Genomic DNA, 16,239 nt, shown 5'->3' with positions numbered 1-16,239 from the left:
TTCTTCCTCATCTCACAATATTCCAGAAGGTTTGGTTCTTCCTGATCTCACGAGATTTAAGAGGGTTCGGTTCTTCCTGATCTCACGAGATTTAAGAGGGTTCGGTTCTTCCTCATCTCACAATATTCCAGAGGGTTTGGTGCTTCCTGATCTCACGAGATTTAAGAGGGTTTGGTTCTTCCTCATCTCACAATATTCCAGAGGGTTTGGTTCTTCCTGATCTCACGAGATTTAAGAGGGTTTGGTGCTTCCTCATCTCACAAGATTTCAGAAGGTTTGGTTCTTCCTCATCTCATGAGATTTCAGAGGGTTTGGTTCTTCCTCATCTCACAATATTCCAGAGGGTTTGGTGCTTCCTCATCTCACAATATTCCAGAGGGTTTGGTTCTTCCTGATCTCACGAGATTTAAGAGGGTTTGGTTCTTCCTCATCTCACAATATTCCAGAGGGTTTGGTTCTTCCTCATCTCACAATATTCCAGAGGGTTTGGTGCTTCCTCATCTCACGAGATTTAAGAGGGTTTGGTTCTTCCTCATCTCACAATATTCCAGAGGGTTTGGTTCTTCCTCATCTCACAATATTCCAGAGGGTTTGATTCTTCCTGATCTCACGAGATTTAAGAGGGTTTGGTTCTTCCTCATCTCATGAGATTTCAGAGGGTTTGGGTCTTCCTCATCTCACAATATTCCAGAGGGTTTGATTCTTCCTGATCTCACGAGATTTAAGAGGGTTTGGTTCTTCCTCATCTCATGAGATTTCAGAGGGTTTGGTTCTTCCTCATCTCACAATATTCCAGAAGGTTTGGTTCTTCCTCATCTCACAAGATTTCAGAAGGTTTGGTTCTTCCTCATCTCATGAGATTTCAGAGGGTTTGGTTCTTCCTCATCTCACAATATTCCAGAAGGTTTGGTTCTTCCTGATCTCACGAGATTTAAGAGGGTTCGGTTCTTCCTGATCTCACGAGATTTAAGAGGGTTCGGTTCTTCCTCATCTCACAATATTCCAGAGGGTTTGGTGCTTCCTGATCTCACGAGATTTAAGAGGGTTTGGTTCTTCCTCATCTCACAATATTCCAGAGGGTTTGGTTCTTCCTGATCTCACGAGATTTAAGAGGGTTTGGTGCTTCCTCATCTCACAGATTTCAGAAGGTTTGGTTCTTCCTCATCTCATGAGATTTCAGAGGGTTTGGTTCTTCCTCATCTCACAATATTCCAGAGGGTTTGGTGCTTCCTCATCTCACAATATTCCAGAGGGTTTGGTTCTTCCTGATCTCACGAGATTTAAGAGGGTTTGGTTCTTCCTCATCTCACAATATTCCAGAGGGTTTGGTTCTTCCTCATCTCACAATATTCCAGAGGGTTTGGTGCTTCCTCATCTCACAATATTCCAGAGGGTTTGATTCTTCCTGATCTCACGAGATTTAAGAGGGTTTGGTTCTTCCTCATCTCATGAGATTTCAGAGGGTTTGGGTCTTCCTCATCTCACAATATTCCAGAGGGTTTGATTCTTCCTGATCTCACGAGATTTAAGAGGGTTTGGTTCTTCCTCATCTCATGAGATTTCAGAGGGTTTGGTTCTTCCTCATCTCACAAGATTTCAGAAGGTTTGGTTCTTCCTCATCTCATGAGATTTCAGAGGGTTTGGTTCTTCCTCATCTCACAATATTCCAGAAGGTTCGGTTCTTCCTGATCTCACGAGATTTAAGAGGGTTCGGTTCTTCCTGATCTCACGAGATTTAAGAGGGTTCGGTTCGTCGAGCCAATGCTCCTCACAACATAAGTGGTTATTACCCGCGCCAGAGGAGAGGGTGTTGCATTTTAGTCCGTTTGTCTGTCTGTTGGTCCGGTTTACAAGAAATTTTCACCATCGGTGCACCTCCACCTGCAGAATTTTTTAATGATGATTAGGACGTCGTAGGTCACGTGGTATGGGCGCCATCTTGGAAAAACCGAAAATTTTTGCCCCGCTAAATCTCCGAAAGCGCTGAATAGAAAAAATTGAGACATGGCTCATTGTAAAGAACTCTCCATGGGGAATAACATGTTAATGATGATGTCATATGTACCTCAATTATGACGTCATAATTCGACAAGTACAAAACTTCACCTGATCAGAATGAAATTTCTTAAACGTCATCTCGGGATTAATTGGTGGAGAAACAAAAAGTAATAATGACGTCATCGGTCACGGGATTTGGCCGCCATTTCTTTAACACAAAAGCCTGATAAACCACTAAAAAACACTTTTCCCCAAAACTGCTGAACAGATCGAGACGAAATATTACATGCATGATCACATACCCATGATGAACAAAAAGTTCCATGACCATGACTTCATAGGTCACATGGTTTGGCGGCTATGATTTTTTGAAGAATAAAACTTTTAAAAGCCACTTCTCCAGAACGGCTAAACAGATTTAACAGAAGCTTCACACATATGTTCCCCATGCCTCGCGTATGCCATGCTGTCCTTGAATAATTCATACATCACATGGGTTGGTGGCCATATTAGATTGAACGAAAATCTTTTAAAAATCATTTCTCTTGAACCACTTCTTTGATCGATGTGAAACTTCAAAGTAATGTAGTAGTCGTAAAGCAGAAAACGTGTTAAAAATTTCCATATGATTGCACTTATGGTTTGGCAGTCAAAAGTTGTTATTGTTTGAAGAAGAAACTCCACTAATTACTCGTATCTTCTCCAGGCATGTTTGTTTTCACTATATCTATTAATTATGTACGGTTTGAAGTCAGTGACATCCTGTCTATTAATTACGTACATCTATTAATTATGTACTGTTTGAAGTCAGTGACATCCTGTCTATTAATTACGTACATCTATTAATTATGTACTACGGAATGTACTATCGGAATTTATGTACTATCGTAATTATGTACTATTGGAATTTCAACACTTTGGACTGCTGAGATCCATTGGACTTTTGAATAACTTTTAAGACCCCTCGAGACCCTTAAGACCACCAAGACCCCAACATACCCTGAAGCGACTTAAATACCATGAAGAACCAGAGGACCCCAAGGACCCAAAAGACCCTGAGGACTCAGAAGACCCAAAAGACTCCGAGGACACAGAAAGACCCAAAATACTCCGAAGACCCAAAATATCCCGGACTCAAAATAGCCAAAGGACCCTGATGACCCAAAAGACTCCAAGGATGCAAAGGACCCCGGGGACTCAAAAGACCCTGAGGACAGCCTATAATTTAAAATATATATATTTCAAATACATACTGAATTCCGGTTTACAACGAGGATGTCATGTGTCATGCATGTCTGATGAAAGTGGGGTTGTGCAAAATCATGAAATAATGTACAAAGCACCCCACAAAACAAACAAACACGTCTTGGCGAGGGTCTGCAATCTCTGATTGCTCTTTGTTGTTGATAAGTGTGTTCTAGGGCCTACTCATTACAGTGTCAAATTGAGGGGTACTGTGTTGTTGTTTTTTCCCTGGGCTTAGATTAGTCGGTGGGTAGTGCAGGTAAAAAAAAAGGACAGTGAAAAGGTGGTTGGGAAATGAGTCAATATAGAGAGAGTTAATTAGGCAACAAGGAGGAATATCGGAATGCTATAATTGGTGAGATAAATGTTTGACGTGGGCTGTACCAGGGATAGTGGAGACAAGATCATAGATGGATGAGTTGTATCTTTACCGAGGGAAGAGTGTCGAAATGGCACACCTGATAAATGTCAGCCGGGTGCAGGTACGCGCTCAACCGAGTTCTATTCTCGTTTCAATTTAATCATACATCTTGAACACTGCAGAACATGAATCGGAACTCGAACATGCAGCTTCTCACTAATTTGCCTCTGAATTTGCCAAATTGTACAGAATCTGGGACTCAAACAAAATTGAAAATCATTCCAAATAGGAAACTTATTGATTTTAGGAGCGTCATAAAGGACACAAACAACAGGCACGAATGACTCATTTAACGTTTCAGATTAGTCGAAGGGAGTGTCGAAACGTGATTTGTTAGAGCTCATTCAATGTAGACTTTATTCAGCAACAAGAGGACGACCGGTAACAACGCAGATGCATACCTCAGCCCGACGCGTTAAACAACAATAATAAGCATAATACAACAATAACAAAGAATAACAACTAGTAGGCCCACTGTAGTTGATTCTGTATGTATCTAGTTCTAGCCACACAAGACTGTACATAATATTTATCTTGAATATCGCCATGAACTATGGGTAATGGAAGGATCTGGAATTAAAACCTATGACAGTACGGGGAACATGGAATGATAATCTCCAAGACATTTTCCCCTTCTTACGATAAGAAACTATAGGTAAGCTCCTCCAGATCTAGGTGATCCGGTGGTTTTTGGGTACACTCACATCTGCACAGTGGAGGCACATCAGGGACATTCTCAGGAGTAGGCCTACTCCAAACATCTGAGAAGCTGGCAGAATCTTCATTACCCAGTCGTCAGCAGATTGTGCGATATGGTACGAAAACATACACAGTGTTCGACGCAGTCGCAGAGACCCCGTATTCCATGAAAGAGGAAGCTCATGGAGTGGTCAAAGTCTCTCCGGGTCGGGCCTCATCTTGCCATTCAAAATTGTATGTCCCACTAGGAGACCAACTGAGGCTCCAGAGAATGAGCAATAATTATTGCTTCTATTTATGTTTTCGGTGATTATAATTATCAATCACCATCCAACCTTTGTGTCGCTCATTCTGTTGTAACTAAAACTTCAGGTCGCCAGGGTCAGGTACTATAGGCTCAATGATGCCTTATTCGAGCAGCCATCTTGAATTTCTGCCTCAATGAAACAGCTCTCTGGTGCTCTGTACTTTCTCGACCGAGCAGCAATGGGCTTACAATCGGAAGCTTACAATCTGGAGTCAATCGTGTACAGGTCGCAATTCCACATCGATCTTCACGAAATGTAACCACCTGATAGAGGTAGTCAAAAGCTAAAAGGGATTTAAAGGCCTATATGGTTTTTGAGGTCAATCGGTCAAAGGGAACATTGAAATCACCAATTTTCATCTGATTGACTTGACGTCTGAACATAATTTGCGTATTTGGTCACTGAATTAGTTCACCAATCAAAAAGCAGAAGCCTATTGTTTGAGGTCAAAAGGTCATGGTCACAAAATGGTCAATTTCCATCCGATTGACTTGGAATTTGAATATTATTTGCATACTGGTTCACCATTCGAAAGCTAGAAGACTATTATTTTTGAGGTCAAAAGGTCAAAGTCACATAAAATGGTCAGTTTTCATCCGATTGACTTGACATTTGAACAGAATTTGCATATTGTGTCACTGAATCGGTTCACCAAACATCAGAATGATCGATTTAGGGATTTGACTTGTCAACGGTTTCCATGATAGCAATTTCACTCCATTATAATGGTGTGCAGCCACCCGGCTGCTGGTTGCATCATTTTCATCAACATCGCTGGTGCAATGCCTCTCTATAACCAGTTATCTGGTATTCATTTTTCCGACCTCAGAAGTATGACAGGCAGAGTCAACCCCACTTGGCGTTAATTCAACGGGATTACAAACTCAGGACCTTAGAATCCCAAGCCCACCACTCTAACCATTAGGATTAGGCCAACACCAAGTATTCCATTATTATAAAACCAGCAGAAAGAAGCCCATGGTAAAAATACCATGACGTAAGAAAAGGAAAAAAAGGAAGCCTTTTATTCTTGTGCTGGTCGAAAGAGCTCAAAAATGGGAGGTTATGTATTTCTTAACAGGAAAGAAAAAAAATTCGGTAGCGATGGAGACAGCGGTCTGTTGCTTATACACCACCCAGGTTCAATTTTTTTTTTTTTTTGTCATTGAAAAAAAATTCTAATTTTCCCATAGGTTTAGTTTAATTTAAAGCAAGTTTTACTTAGTACTTTTCGATTTCTGAGGAGCAATCTATGTTTCAGGGTGGGACAGAGACTGACAGTATTAGCCTATTATATAGATAGATAGGACTTTTTGTGATTTTATTATTGCTAAACCTCAATAATCTTTCAAGACATCAAACTTACACAGCTAATTACTCGTTCAAAGTAGTCCCCTTGGGCTGCCACACACTTCTCCCATCGGTTCTGCCACTGTGGGAAGCAGCGCTGGAACGCCTCTTTTGGGATGGCGCGCAGCTGGTCCGTCGCATTCTGCATGATGTCTTCTCTGGAGTCGAAGAAGACGGTCAGCATGACTTTGACAGTGTGTTCAAAAAGTATCCGACCTTTGTTCATAAAAGATACTCGCATCCAGATAAAAATTTTTTTATAATAATCTCGTTCAAAGTAGTCCCCTTGGGCTGCCACACACTTCTCCCATCGGTTCTGCCACTGTGGGAAGCAGCGCTGGAACGCCTATTTTGGGATGGCGCGCAGCTGGTCCGTGGCATTCCGCATGATGTCTTCTCTGGAGTCGAAGAAGACGGTCAGCATGACTTTGACATTGCTGCGGACCTGCCTTGCTTTTTTTGGCCTCGGGGATGTTGGATGCTTCCATTGTGATGACTGCAACTTGGTTTCTGGGTCGTACCCATAAACCCAGGACTCATCGCCAGTGATCACTGTGTTGAGGAAGCTGGGATCGCTGTTCACAGTCTCCAGCATGTCCTGTGCGATCTCCAAACGGAGTTGCTTCTGCTCAATCGTTAGCAGCTTTGGTACGAACTTCGCTGAGATTCTCCTGAAGCCCAAATCCTCCTTCACAATGGAATGAACGGTGTTGAATCCTGCGGATCGTTTCCACTTGGGAATCGCCAAGCTTTACACAAAATTTGATGCAGTAGCGTTGTTCAAGTTTTTCCGTCATTTTGTCAAAAACGAAAATCCGACGGCGCTCACTTACATGTCCTCACTCATCGGCGGTCTGCCGTCGAATGACAGCTTCTGCAGGTGGGAAAAAAATTCACGCGTGCGCATTAGGATCGCCTACATACGTGCACCAATCAACGCCTCCCGAGCTTCTTTTTTTTTACGCACGAAAAATAAAGGTCGGATACTTTTTGAACACAGTAGTATGTGTGCAATATTTGTGTGCAAAAGGAGGTCAAAATTAGTCATAGGTCAAGGCCATCCGAAACATGTAAAACACCTATTAGGCCGCAGTTAGAAAAAACATCAGCCAAATTTATTTTACATAACAATAAATCACGTAAAACACACCAGCTTGAAAGGTCAAATTACTCTTTCCATGGCAACTATATTCCTTATATGATTTCGCAAGTATCGTGGTATTCATGGCATCTTTGTTGTTTTGTGGTGCCTTCATACTCCCACCTAAAAAAAAACAATGTGTGGCCCAAGGACCTCGCTGTTCTCCTCCGCAACCCCGGCATGGTGTTTGCATAGCCCAGGTATGATGGGCCAAATGGCATACCCCTGTATCAAGGTTTCTTTGATATCCTCGTGTAATGTTCCAACTTGGCGATCTGAGTTTTCCAAAACCTGTCCACCAAACAAAATCACAATTGCCACGATCAAATAACCCTTGAACACATTCTCACTATAGTACGTTAACAAATAATGTCATGACAGGTAACTTAAGCAGATTACACCTCAAATAGCTCGAGTCGGCAGGTAATTCGTTTACGCAAGCATCAAATATCATGAACCAGATTCGAGGAACGAAATATACTCACGATAGTCCAAGATGGGTCAATTTTGACTTTATCCATATGGAATTGTGTATATGTAGGTCTATATATTATATTTGGGACATTTTAAAGTAAAGTTGTCCATATATAAAGGTATGAACTCATCGGATACATTGTTGTGGCCAAATATAAATGTGGTTGAAATATAAGAACGAAATGAATCCATTCCTTACCTTGAAGCTTGTGAACACCCAGCTGTACAATTTCTCTTGGCCCTGGGTTTCCTGGTTGTAAACAGATTGTTGTTTTTTTGTTAAACGTTTATTTCTTATTTATTTGTTACGTTTTTGGCTTTTGTTACGTCAGCTGATGAGACCCGCTGGGTCAACCCCACTGGGTGGTCCATGCATTAGACCCAGGCGGGGAAAAGGGAAGGAAGTAAAAAAAAAGAAAAAAAAAGGGAACATTTGGGATTACGAGTGGAGAAGGGGAGACGTGATGCTGGGGGTAGAGAATCGAGAGTGAGGAAGGAAGAGGGAGAATGGTGGGTGGGAGGGGAGCACAGTGCGCTTACAGGGGAAGGTACGGAGGGAGAGTTTGGCTTTTAAAAAGGGGTTGGAGGTATATGAATTATTGGGCATGAGAGGGGAGAACAGTGTGAAAGGAAATGGGGCAGACTTGGAGAAGAAGACGATTGTGGGCGGAGACTCTCGGAGAATAAGGGTATTGTGGGTGGAGACTCGGAGAATAAGGGTATTGTGGGCGGAGACTCTCGGAGAATAAGACTATTGTGGGCGGAGACTCTCGGAGAACAAGACTATTGTGGGTGGATCTTTCGTTCCCCTCCCACCTTTGACCAGCTGTGCCCGAGTGGCGAAAATAAGAGGTGTGGAAAGTCGCACCGAGAAAGATTTAGGTGAAGGCAGATAGACGGACAGTCGGCAGTCCAGTGATTGCTTTCAGTCCCTCAGGAAAGCGTCGTGGCGCCAAAAATCATGGACGTGCTCAGACAAGGATCCGTGAGGATGAAGAGCCGGCGTTTCGGGGTAAGAATTTGTCTGTTTGTTTGTTATGCTTTGTCACTCTGTCCCATTACCTGCTTGCTGTGTTACTGTTAGCTTATCATATTGCCTACCTGCTTCCTTAATATGTCAGCTTGACCCTTAACCTGCTTGCTTGCTATGGCAGCCTGTGCTACGACCTGCATCCTTGTGATATCAACATGTCTCATTGCCTGCATCCTTGTGATATCAACATGTCCCATTGCCTGCATCCTTGTGATATCAACATGTCTCATTGCCTGCATCCTTGTGATATCAACATGTGTTATTGCCTGCATCCTTGTGATATCAACATGTCTCATTGCCTGCATCCTTGTGATATCAACATGTCTCATTGCCTGCATCCTTGTGATATCAACATGTCCCATTGCCTGCATCCTTGTGATATCAACATGTCTCATTGCCTGCATCCTTGTGATATCAACACGTGTTATTGCCTGCATCCTTGTGATATCAACATGTCTCATTGCCTGCATCCTTGTGATATCAACACGTGTTATTGCCTGCATCCTTGTGATATCAACATGTCCCATTGCCTGCATCCTTGTGATATCAACATGTCTCATTGCCTGCATCCTTGTGATATCAACATGTCCCATTGCCTGCATCCTTGTGATATCAACATGTCCCATTGCCTGCATCCTTGTGATATCAACATGTCTCATTGCCTGCATCCTTGTGATATCAACATGTGTTATTGCCTGCATCCTTGTGATATCAACATGTGTTATTGCCTGCATCCTTGTGATATCAACACGTGTTATTGCCTGCATCCTTGTGATATCAACATGTCCCATTGCCTGCATCCTTGTGATATCAACACGTGTTATTGCCTGCATCCTTGTGATATCAACATGTCTCATTGCCTGCATCCTTGTGATATCAACATGTCCCATTGCCTGCATCCTTGTGATATCAACATGTCCCATTGCCTGCATCCTTGTGATATCAACATGTCTCATTGCCTGCATCCTTGTGATATCAACATGTGTTATTGCCTGCATCCTTGTGATATCAACATGTGTTATTGCCTGCATCCTTGTGATATCAACACGTGTTATTGCCTGCATCCTTGTGATATCAACATGTCCCATTGCCTGCATCCTTGTGATATCAACATGTCCCATTGCCTGCATCCTTGTGATATCAACATGTCTCATTGCCTGCATCCTTGTGATATCAACACGTGTTATTGCCTGCATCCTTGTGATATCAACATGTGTTATTGCCTGCATCCTTGTGATATCAACATGTGTTATTGCCTGCATCCTTGTGATATCAACATGTCTCATTGCCTGCATCCTTGTGATATCAACATGTGTTATTGCCTGCATCCTTGTGATATCAACATGTGTTATTGCCTGCATCCTTGTGATATCAACACGTGTTATTGCCTGCATCCTTGTGATATCAACATGTCTCATTGCCTGCATCCTTGTGATATCAACATGTGTTATTGCCTGCATCCTTGTGATATCAACATGTCTCATTGCCTGCATCCTTGTGATATCAACACGTGTTATTGCCTGCATCCTTGTGATATCAACATGTCTCATTGCCTGCATCCTTGTGATATCAACACGTGTTATTGCCTGCATCCTTGTGATATCAACATGTCTCATTGCCTGCATCCTTGTGATATCAACACGTGTTATTGCCTGCATCCTTGTGATATCAACATGTCCCATTGCCTGCATCCTTGTGATATCAACGTCTCATTGCCTGCATGCTTGTGATATCAACATGTGTTATTGCCTGCATCCTTGTGATATCAACACGTGTTATTGCCTGCATCCTTGTGATATCAACATGTCCCATTGCCTGCATACTTGTGATATCAACATGTGTTATTGCCTGCATCCTTGTGATATCAACATGTCCCATTGCCTGCATCCTTGTGATATCAACATGTCCCATTGCCTGCATCCTTGTGATATCAACATGTGTTATTGCCTGCATCCTTGTGATATCAATATGTCCCATTGCCTGCATCCTTGTGATATCAACATGTCTCATTGCCTGCATCCTTGTGATATCAACATGTCCCATTGCCTGCATCCTTGTGATATCAACATGTCCCATTGCCTGCATCCTTGTGATATCAACATGTCCCATTGCCTGCATCCTTGTGATATCAACATGTGTTATTGCCTGCATCCTTGTGATATCAACATGTGTTATTGCCTGCATCCTTGTGATATCAACATGTCTCATTGCCTGCATCCTTGTGATATCAACACGTGTTATTGCCTGCATCCTTGTGATATCAACATGTGTTATTGCCTGCATCCTTGTGATATCAACATGTGTTATTGCGTGCATCCTTGTGATATCAACATGTCTCATTGACTGCATCCTTGTGATATCAACATGTGTTATTGCCTGCATCCTTGTGATATCAACATGTGTTATTGCCTGCATCCTTGTGATATCAACACGTGTTATTGCCTGCATCCTTGTGATATCAACATGTCCCATTGCCTGCATCCTTGTGATATCAACACGTGTTATTGCCTGCATCCTTGTGATATCAACATGTCCCATTGCCTGCATCCTTGTGATATCAACATGTCTCATTGCCTGCATGCTTGTGATATCAACATGTGTTATTGCCTGCATCCTTGTGATATCAACATGTGTTATTGCCTGCATACTTGTGATATCAACATGTGTTATTGCCTGCATCCTTGTGATATCAACATGTCTCATTGCCTGCATCCTTGTGATATCAACACGTGTTATTGCCTGCATCCTTGTGATATCAACATGTGTTATTGCCTGCATACTTGTGATATCAACATGTGTTATTGCCTGCATCCTTGTGATATCAACATGTCCCATTGCCTGCATCCTTGTGATATCAACATGTCCCATTGCCTGCATCCTTGTGATATCAACATGTGTTATTGCCTGCATCCTTGTGATATCAACATGTCCCATTGCCTGCATCCTTGTGATATCAACATGTCTCATTGCCTGCATCCTTGTGATATCAACATGTCCCATTGCCTGCATCCTTGTGATATCAACATGTCCCATTGCCTGCATCCTTGTGATATCAACATGTCTCATTGCCTGCATCCTTGTGATATCAACACGTGTTATTGCCTGCATCCTTGTGATATCAACATGTGTTATTGCCTGCATCCTTGTGATATCAACATGTCTCATTGCCTGCATCCTTGTGATATCAACACGTGTTATTGCCTGCATCCTTGTGATATCAACATGTGTTATTGCCTGCATCCTTGTGATATCAACATGTGTTATTGCATGCATCCTTGTGATATCAACATGTCTCATTGACTGCATCCTTGTGATATCAACATGTGTTATTGCCTGCATCCTTGTGATATCAACATGTGTTATTGCCTGCATCCTTGTGATATCAACACGTGTTATTGCCTGCATCCTTGTGATATCAACATGTCCCATTGCCTGCATCCTTGTGATATCAACATGTCTCATTGCCTGCATCCTTGTGATATCAACACGTGTTATTGCCTGCATCCTTGTGATATCAACACGTGTTATTGCCTGCATCCTTGTGATATCAACATGTGTTATTGCCTGCATCCTTGTGATATCAACACGTGTTATTGCCTGCATCCTTGTGATATCAACATGTCCCATTGCCTGCATACTTGTGATATCAACATGTGTTATTGCCTGCATCCTTGTGATATCAACATGTCCCATTGCCTGCATCCTTGTGATATCAACATGTCCCATTGCCTGCATCCTTGTGATATCAACATGTGTTATTGCCTGCATCCTTGTGATATCAACATGTCCCATTGCCTGCATCCTTGTGATATCAACATGTCTCATTGCCTGCATCTTTGTGATATCAACATGTCCCATTGCCTGCATCCTTGTGATATCAACATGTCCCATTGCCTGCATCCTTGTGATATCAACATGTCTCATTGCCTGCATCCTTGTGATATCAACATGTGTTATTGCCTGCATCCTTGTGATATCAACATGTGTTATTGCCTGCATCCTTGTGATATCAACACGTGTTATTGCCTGCATCCTTGTGATATCAACATGTCCCATTGCCTGCATCCTTGTGATATCAACATGTCCCATTGCCTGCATCCTTGTGATATCAACATGTCTCATTGCCTGCATCCTTGTGATATCAACACGTGTTATTGCCTGCATCCTTGTGATATCAACATGTGTTATTGCCTGCATCCTTGTGATATCAACATGTGTTATTGCCTGCATCCTTGTGATATCAACATGTCTCATTGCCTGCATCCTTGTGATATCAACATGTGTTATTGCCTGCATCCTTGTGATATCAACACGTGTTATTGCCTGCATCCTTGTGATATCAACATGTCCCATTGCCTGCATCCTTGTGATATCAACATGTCTCATTGCCTGCATCCTTGTGATATCAACACGTGTTATTGCCTGCATCCTTGTGATATCAACATGTCTCATTGCCTGCATCCTTGTGATATCAACATGTGTTATTGCCTGCATCCTTGTGATATCAACACGTGTTATTGCCTGCATCCTTGTGATATCAACATGTCCCATTGCCTGCATCCTTGTGATATCAACATGTCTCATTGCCTGCATCCTTGTGATATCAACACGTGTTATTGCCTGCATCCTTGTGATATCAACATGTCTCATTGCCTGCATCCTTGTGATATGTTGATATCACAAGGTTGTCTCCCTTGACATATCACGTGCCTTCGATATGGTCTGGCACCCCGCTCTGCTCACCAAACTCTCCTCTGTTGGTATCCATGGAAATCTCCACGCATGGCTGGCGGACTTCCTCTCTAGTCGTAGTCAACGTGTAGCCCTGAATGGGTTTCTCTCATCTCCTCTTCCTGTTCAGGCTGGAGTTCCCCAAGGCAGTGTTCTGGGCCCTGTGCTTTTTCTGGTCTTCATCAATGATCTCTCCGACTCTCTTGAAAATCCTCTATCTCTTTGCTGATGACTCTACTCTCTGTCGCTCCATTCTTCATCCCTCAGATCGGCAGTCTGCAGCCTCCTCACTCTCTGCAGACCTGGACAAAATCACAGACTGGTCAAACAAGTGGAACATGTCTTTCAATCCTGACAAATCTCACACTCTTACGATGTCTCTCCGAAAAGACCGACTGGACAACCCTCCCATCTACTTTCTGAATAATCCTCTCCAAGAAGTTCTGTCACTCAAACTTTTGGGTCTCACTATCTGCCATGATCTTTCCTGGGAAAACCACATTTCAAATCTGGCCTCCAAAGCCAGTCGCCGACTGGGCATCCTCCGTCGTGCGAAGTCCTTCCTTGGCACACCTGAGCTCCTCACCACGTACAAGGCTTTCATCCGCAACTCAATGGAATACTGCTCTCCCCTCTGGGCTGGTGCTCCTGCCTCACACCTAGCTCGTCTTCACGCTGTTGAAAGCAAAGCATTCAGAATCATTGGAATCTCCCGCGATGAAGCTAACTCCAAGGGCCTCTCACCCACTCACCGCAGGCAGGTTGGTGGTCTTTCCGTCTTCTACCGACTCCTCTCCGGCCTTGCCCCCCCAGCTCTCTCTGGGCTCTGTCCCGCAAATATTCCGACAGGTCGCACAAGATCTGCCTGCAACCCTCTTATGGTTAAACTGCCAAAATCAAGACTCTCTGCTCACCTTCACTCCTTCCTACCTCTTTTCTCCCGCCTCTGGAACAAACTCCCTCACTCTCTTCAATCCCACTCCACCCTCCAGGTCTTTAAAACAGCTGTTCACCACCATCTCTTATCTTCTCCCATCCAATACCTTGATCTTTTCTATCCCTGATAATTTCACCCCAATTCCACTTTTTGAAATACCAACTTCTGCACTGGAAGTCCTTGGTGTCCTTGTGTTTTATACTTCTCCCACCCACCCCCCCCCCTCCTTCCCACGCCCCCTCCCCCCAAGCCCTCTCCCTCCCACACATCTCCCTGTTCTTAAATGTTGTGTGCTCTCAAGTGTTTGCGTGCTTCCCATTCTATTGTCTTCCACTCCCTCTTTTTATATATTTTGTTTGTCTGGTTGATTTGTTTGTGAAGTAAATGTCAGCTCTTTCACGAGCCTCGATTCAGTATACAAAAAAAAAAAAAAAAAAAAAAAAAAAATCAACACGTGTTATTGCCTGCATCCTTGTGATATCAACATGTCCCATTGCCTGCATCCTTGTGATATCAACATGTGTTATTGCCTGCATCCTTGTGATATCAACATGTGCTATTGCCTGCATCCTTGTGATATCAACATGTGTTATTGCCTGCATCCTTGTGATATCAACATGTGTTATTGCCTGCATCCTTCTGATATCAACATGTCCCATTGCCTGCATCCTTGTGATATCAACATGTCTCATTGCCTGCATCCTTGTGATATCAACATGTGTTATTGCCTGCATCCTTGTGATATCAACATGTGTTATTGCCTGCATCCTTCTGATATCAACATGTCCCATTGCCTGCATCCTTGTGATATCAACATGTCCCATTGCCTGCATCCTTGTGATATCAACATGTCCCATTGCCTGCATCCTTGTGATATCAACATGTCTCATTGCCTGTATCCTTGTGATATCAACATGTGTTATTGCCTGCATCCTTGTGATATCAACATGTGTTATTGCCTGCATCCTTGTGATATCAACATGTCTCATTGCCTGCATCCTTGTGATATCAACACGTGTTATTGCCTGCATCCTTGTGATATCAACATGTGTTATTGCCTGCATACTTGTGATATCAACATGTGTTATTGCCTGCATCCTTGTGATATCAACATGTCCCATTGCCTGCATCCTTGTGATATCAACATGTCCCATTGCCTGCATCCTTGTGATATCAACATGTGTTATTGCCTGCATCCTTGTGATATCAACATGTCCCATTGCCTGCATCCTTGTGATATCAACATGTCTCATTGCCTGCATCCTTGTGATATCAACATGTCCCATTGCCTGCATCCTTGTGATATCAACATGTCCCATTGCCTGCATCCTTGTGATATCAACATGTCTCATTGCCTGCATCCTTGTGATATCAACATGTCCCATTGCCTGCATCCTTGTGATATCAACATGTGTTATTGCCTGCATCCTTGTGATATCAACATGTCCCATTGCCTGCATCCTTGTGATATCAACATGTCTCATTGCCTGCATCCTTGTGATATCAACATGTCCCATTGCCTGCATCCTTGTGATATCAACATGTCCCATTGCCTGCATCCTTGTGATATCAACATGTCTCATTGCCTGCATCCTTGTGATATCAACACGTGTTATTGCCTGCATCCTTGTGATATCAACATGTGTTATTGCCTGCATCCTTGTGATATCAACATGTCTCATTGCCTGCATCCTTGTGATATCAACACGTGTTATTGCCTGCATCCTTGTGATATCAACATGTGTTATTGCCTGCATCCTTGTGATATCAACATGTGTTATTGCATGCATCCTTGTGATATCAACATGTCTCATTGACTGCATCCTTGTGATATCAACATGTGTTATTGCCTGCATCCTTGTGATATCAACATGTGTTATTGCCTGCATCCTTGTGATATCA

At 42.9% G+C, this 16,239-nt stretch overlaps 1 protein-coding gene across 1 annotated transcript in view; it reads left to right on the top strand.

Annotated features, from left to right (window-relative positions):
- Positions 1 to 8,401: 8,401 nt before the first annotated feature.
- LOC137435163 (docking protein 5) overlaps positions 8,402 to 16,239 on the top strand; it is a 45,198-nt gene continuing 37,360 nt past the window's right edge. The window contains exon 1 of the mRNA XM_068128696.2: positions 8,402 to 8,648. Coding sequence (XP_067984797.1) covers positions 8,598 to 8,648 — 51 coding nt within the window. The 5' untranslated portion in view covers positions 8,402 to 8,597. The remainder of the gene's footprint in view (positions 8,649 to 16,239) is intronic.

This window comes from Myxine glutinosa, chromosome 9 (genome assembly GCF_964187855.1).
Source record: "Myxine glutinosa chromosome 9, kmMyxGlut1.1, whole genome shotgun sequence".
Taxonomy (NCBI): Eukaryota; Metazoa; Chordata; class Myxini; order Myxiniformes; family Myxinidae; genus Myxine; species Myxine glutinosa.
The sequence above is the reverse complement of the archived record's forward strand: the minus strand, read 5'-3'. Positions and strand labels throughout refer to the sequence as shown.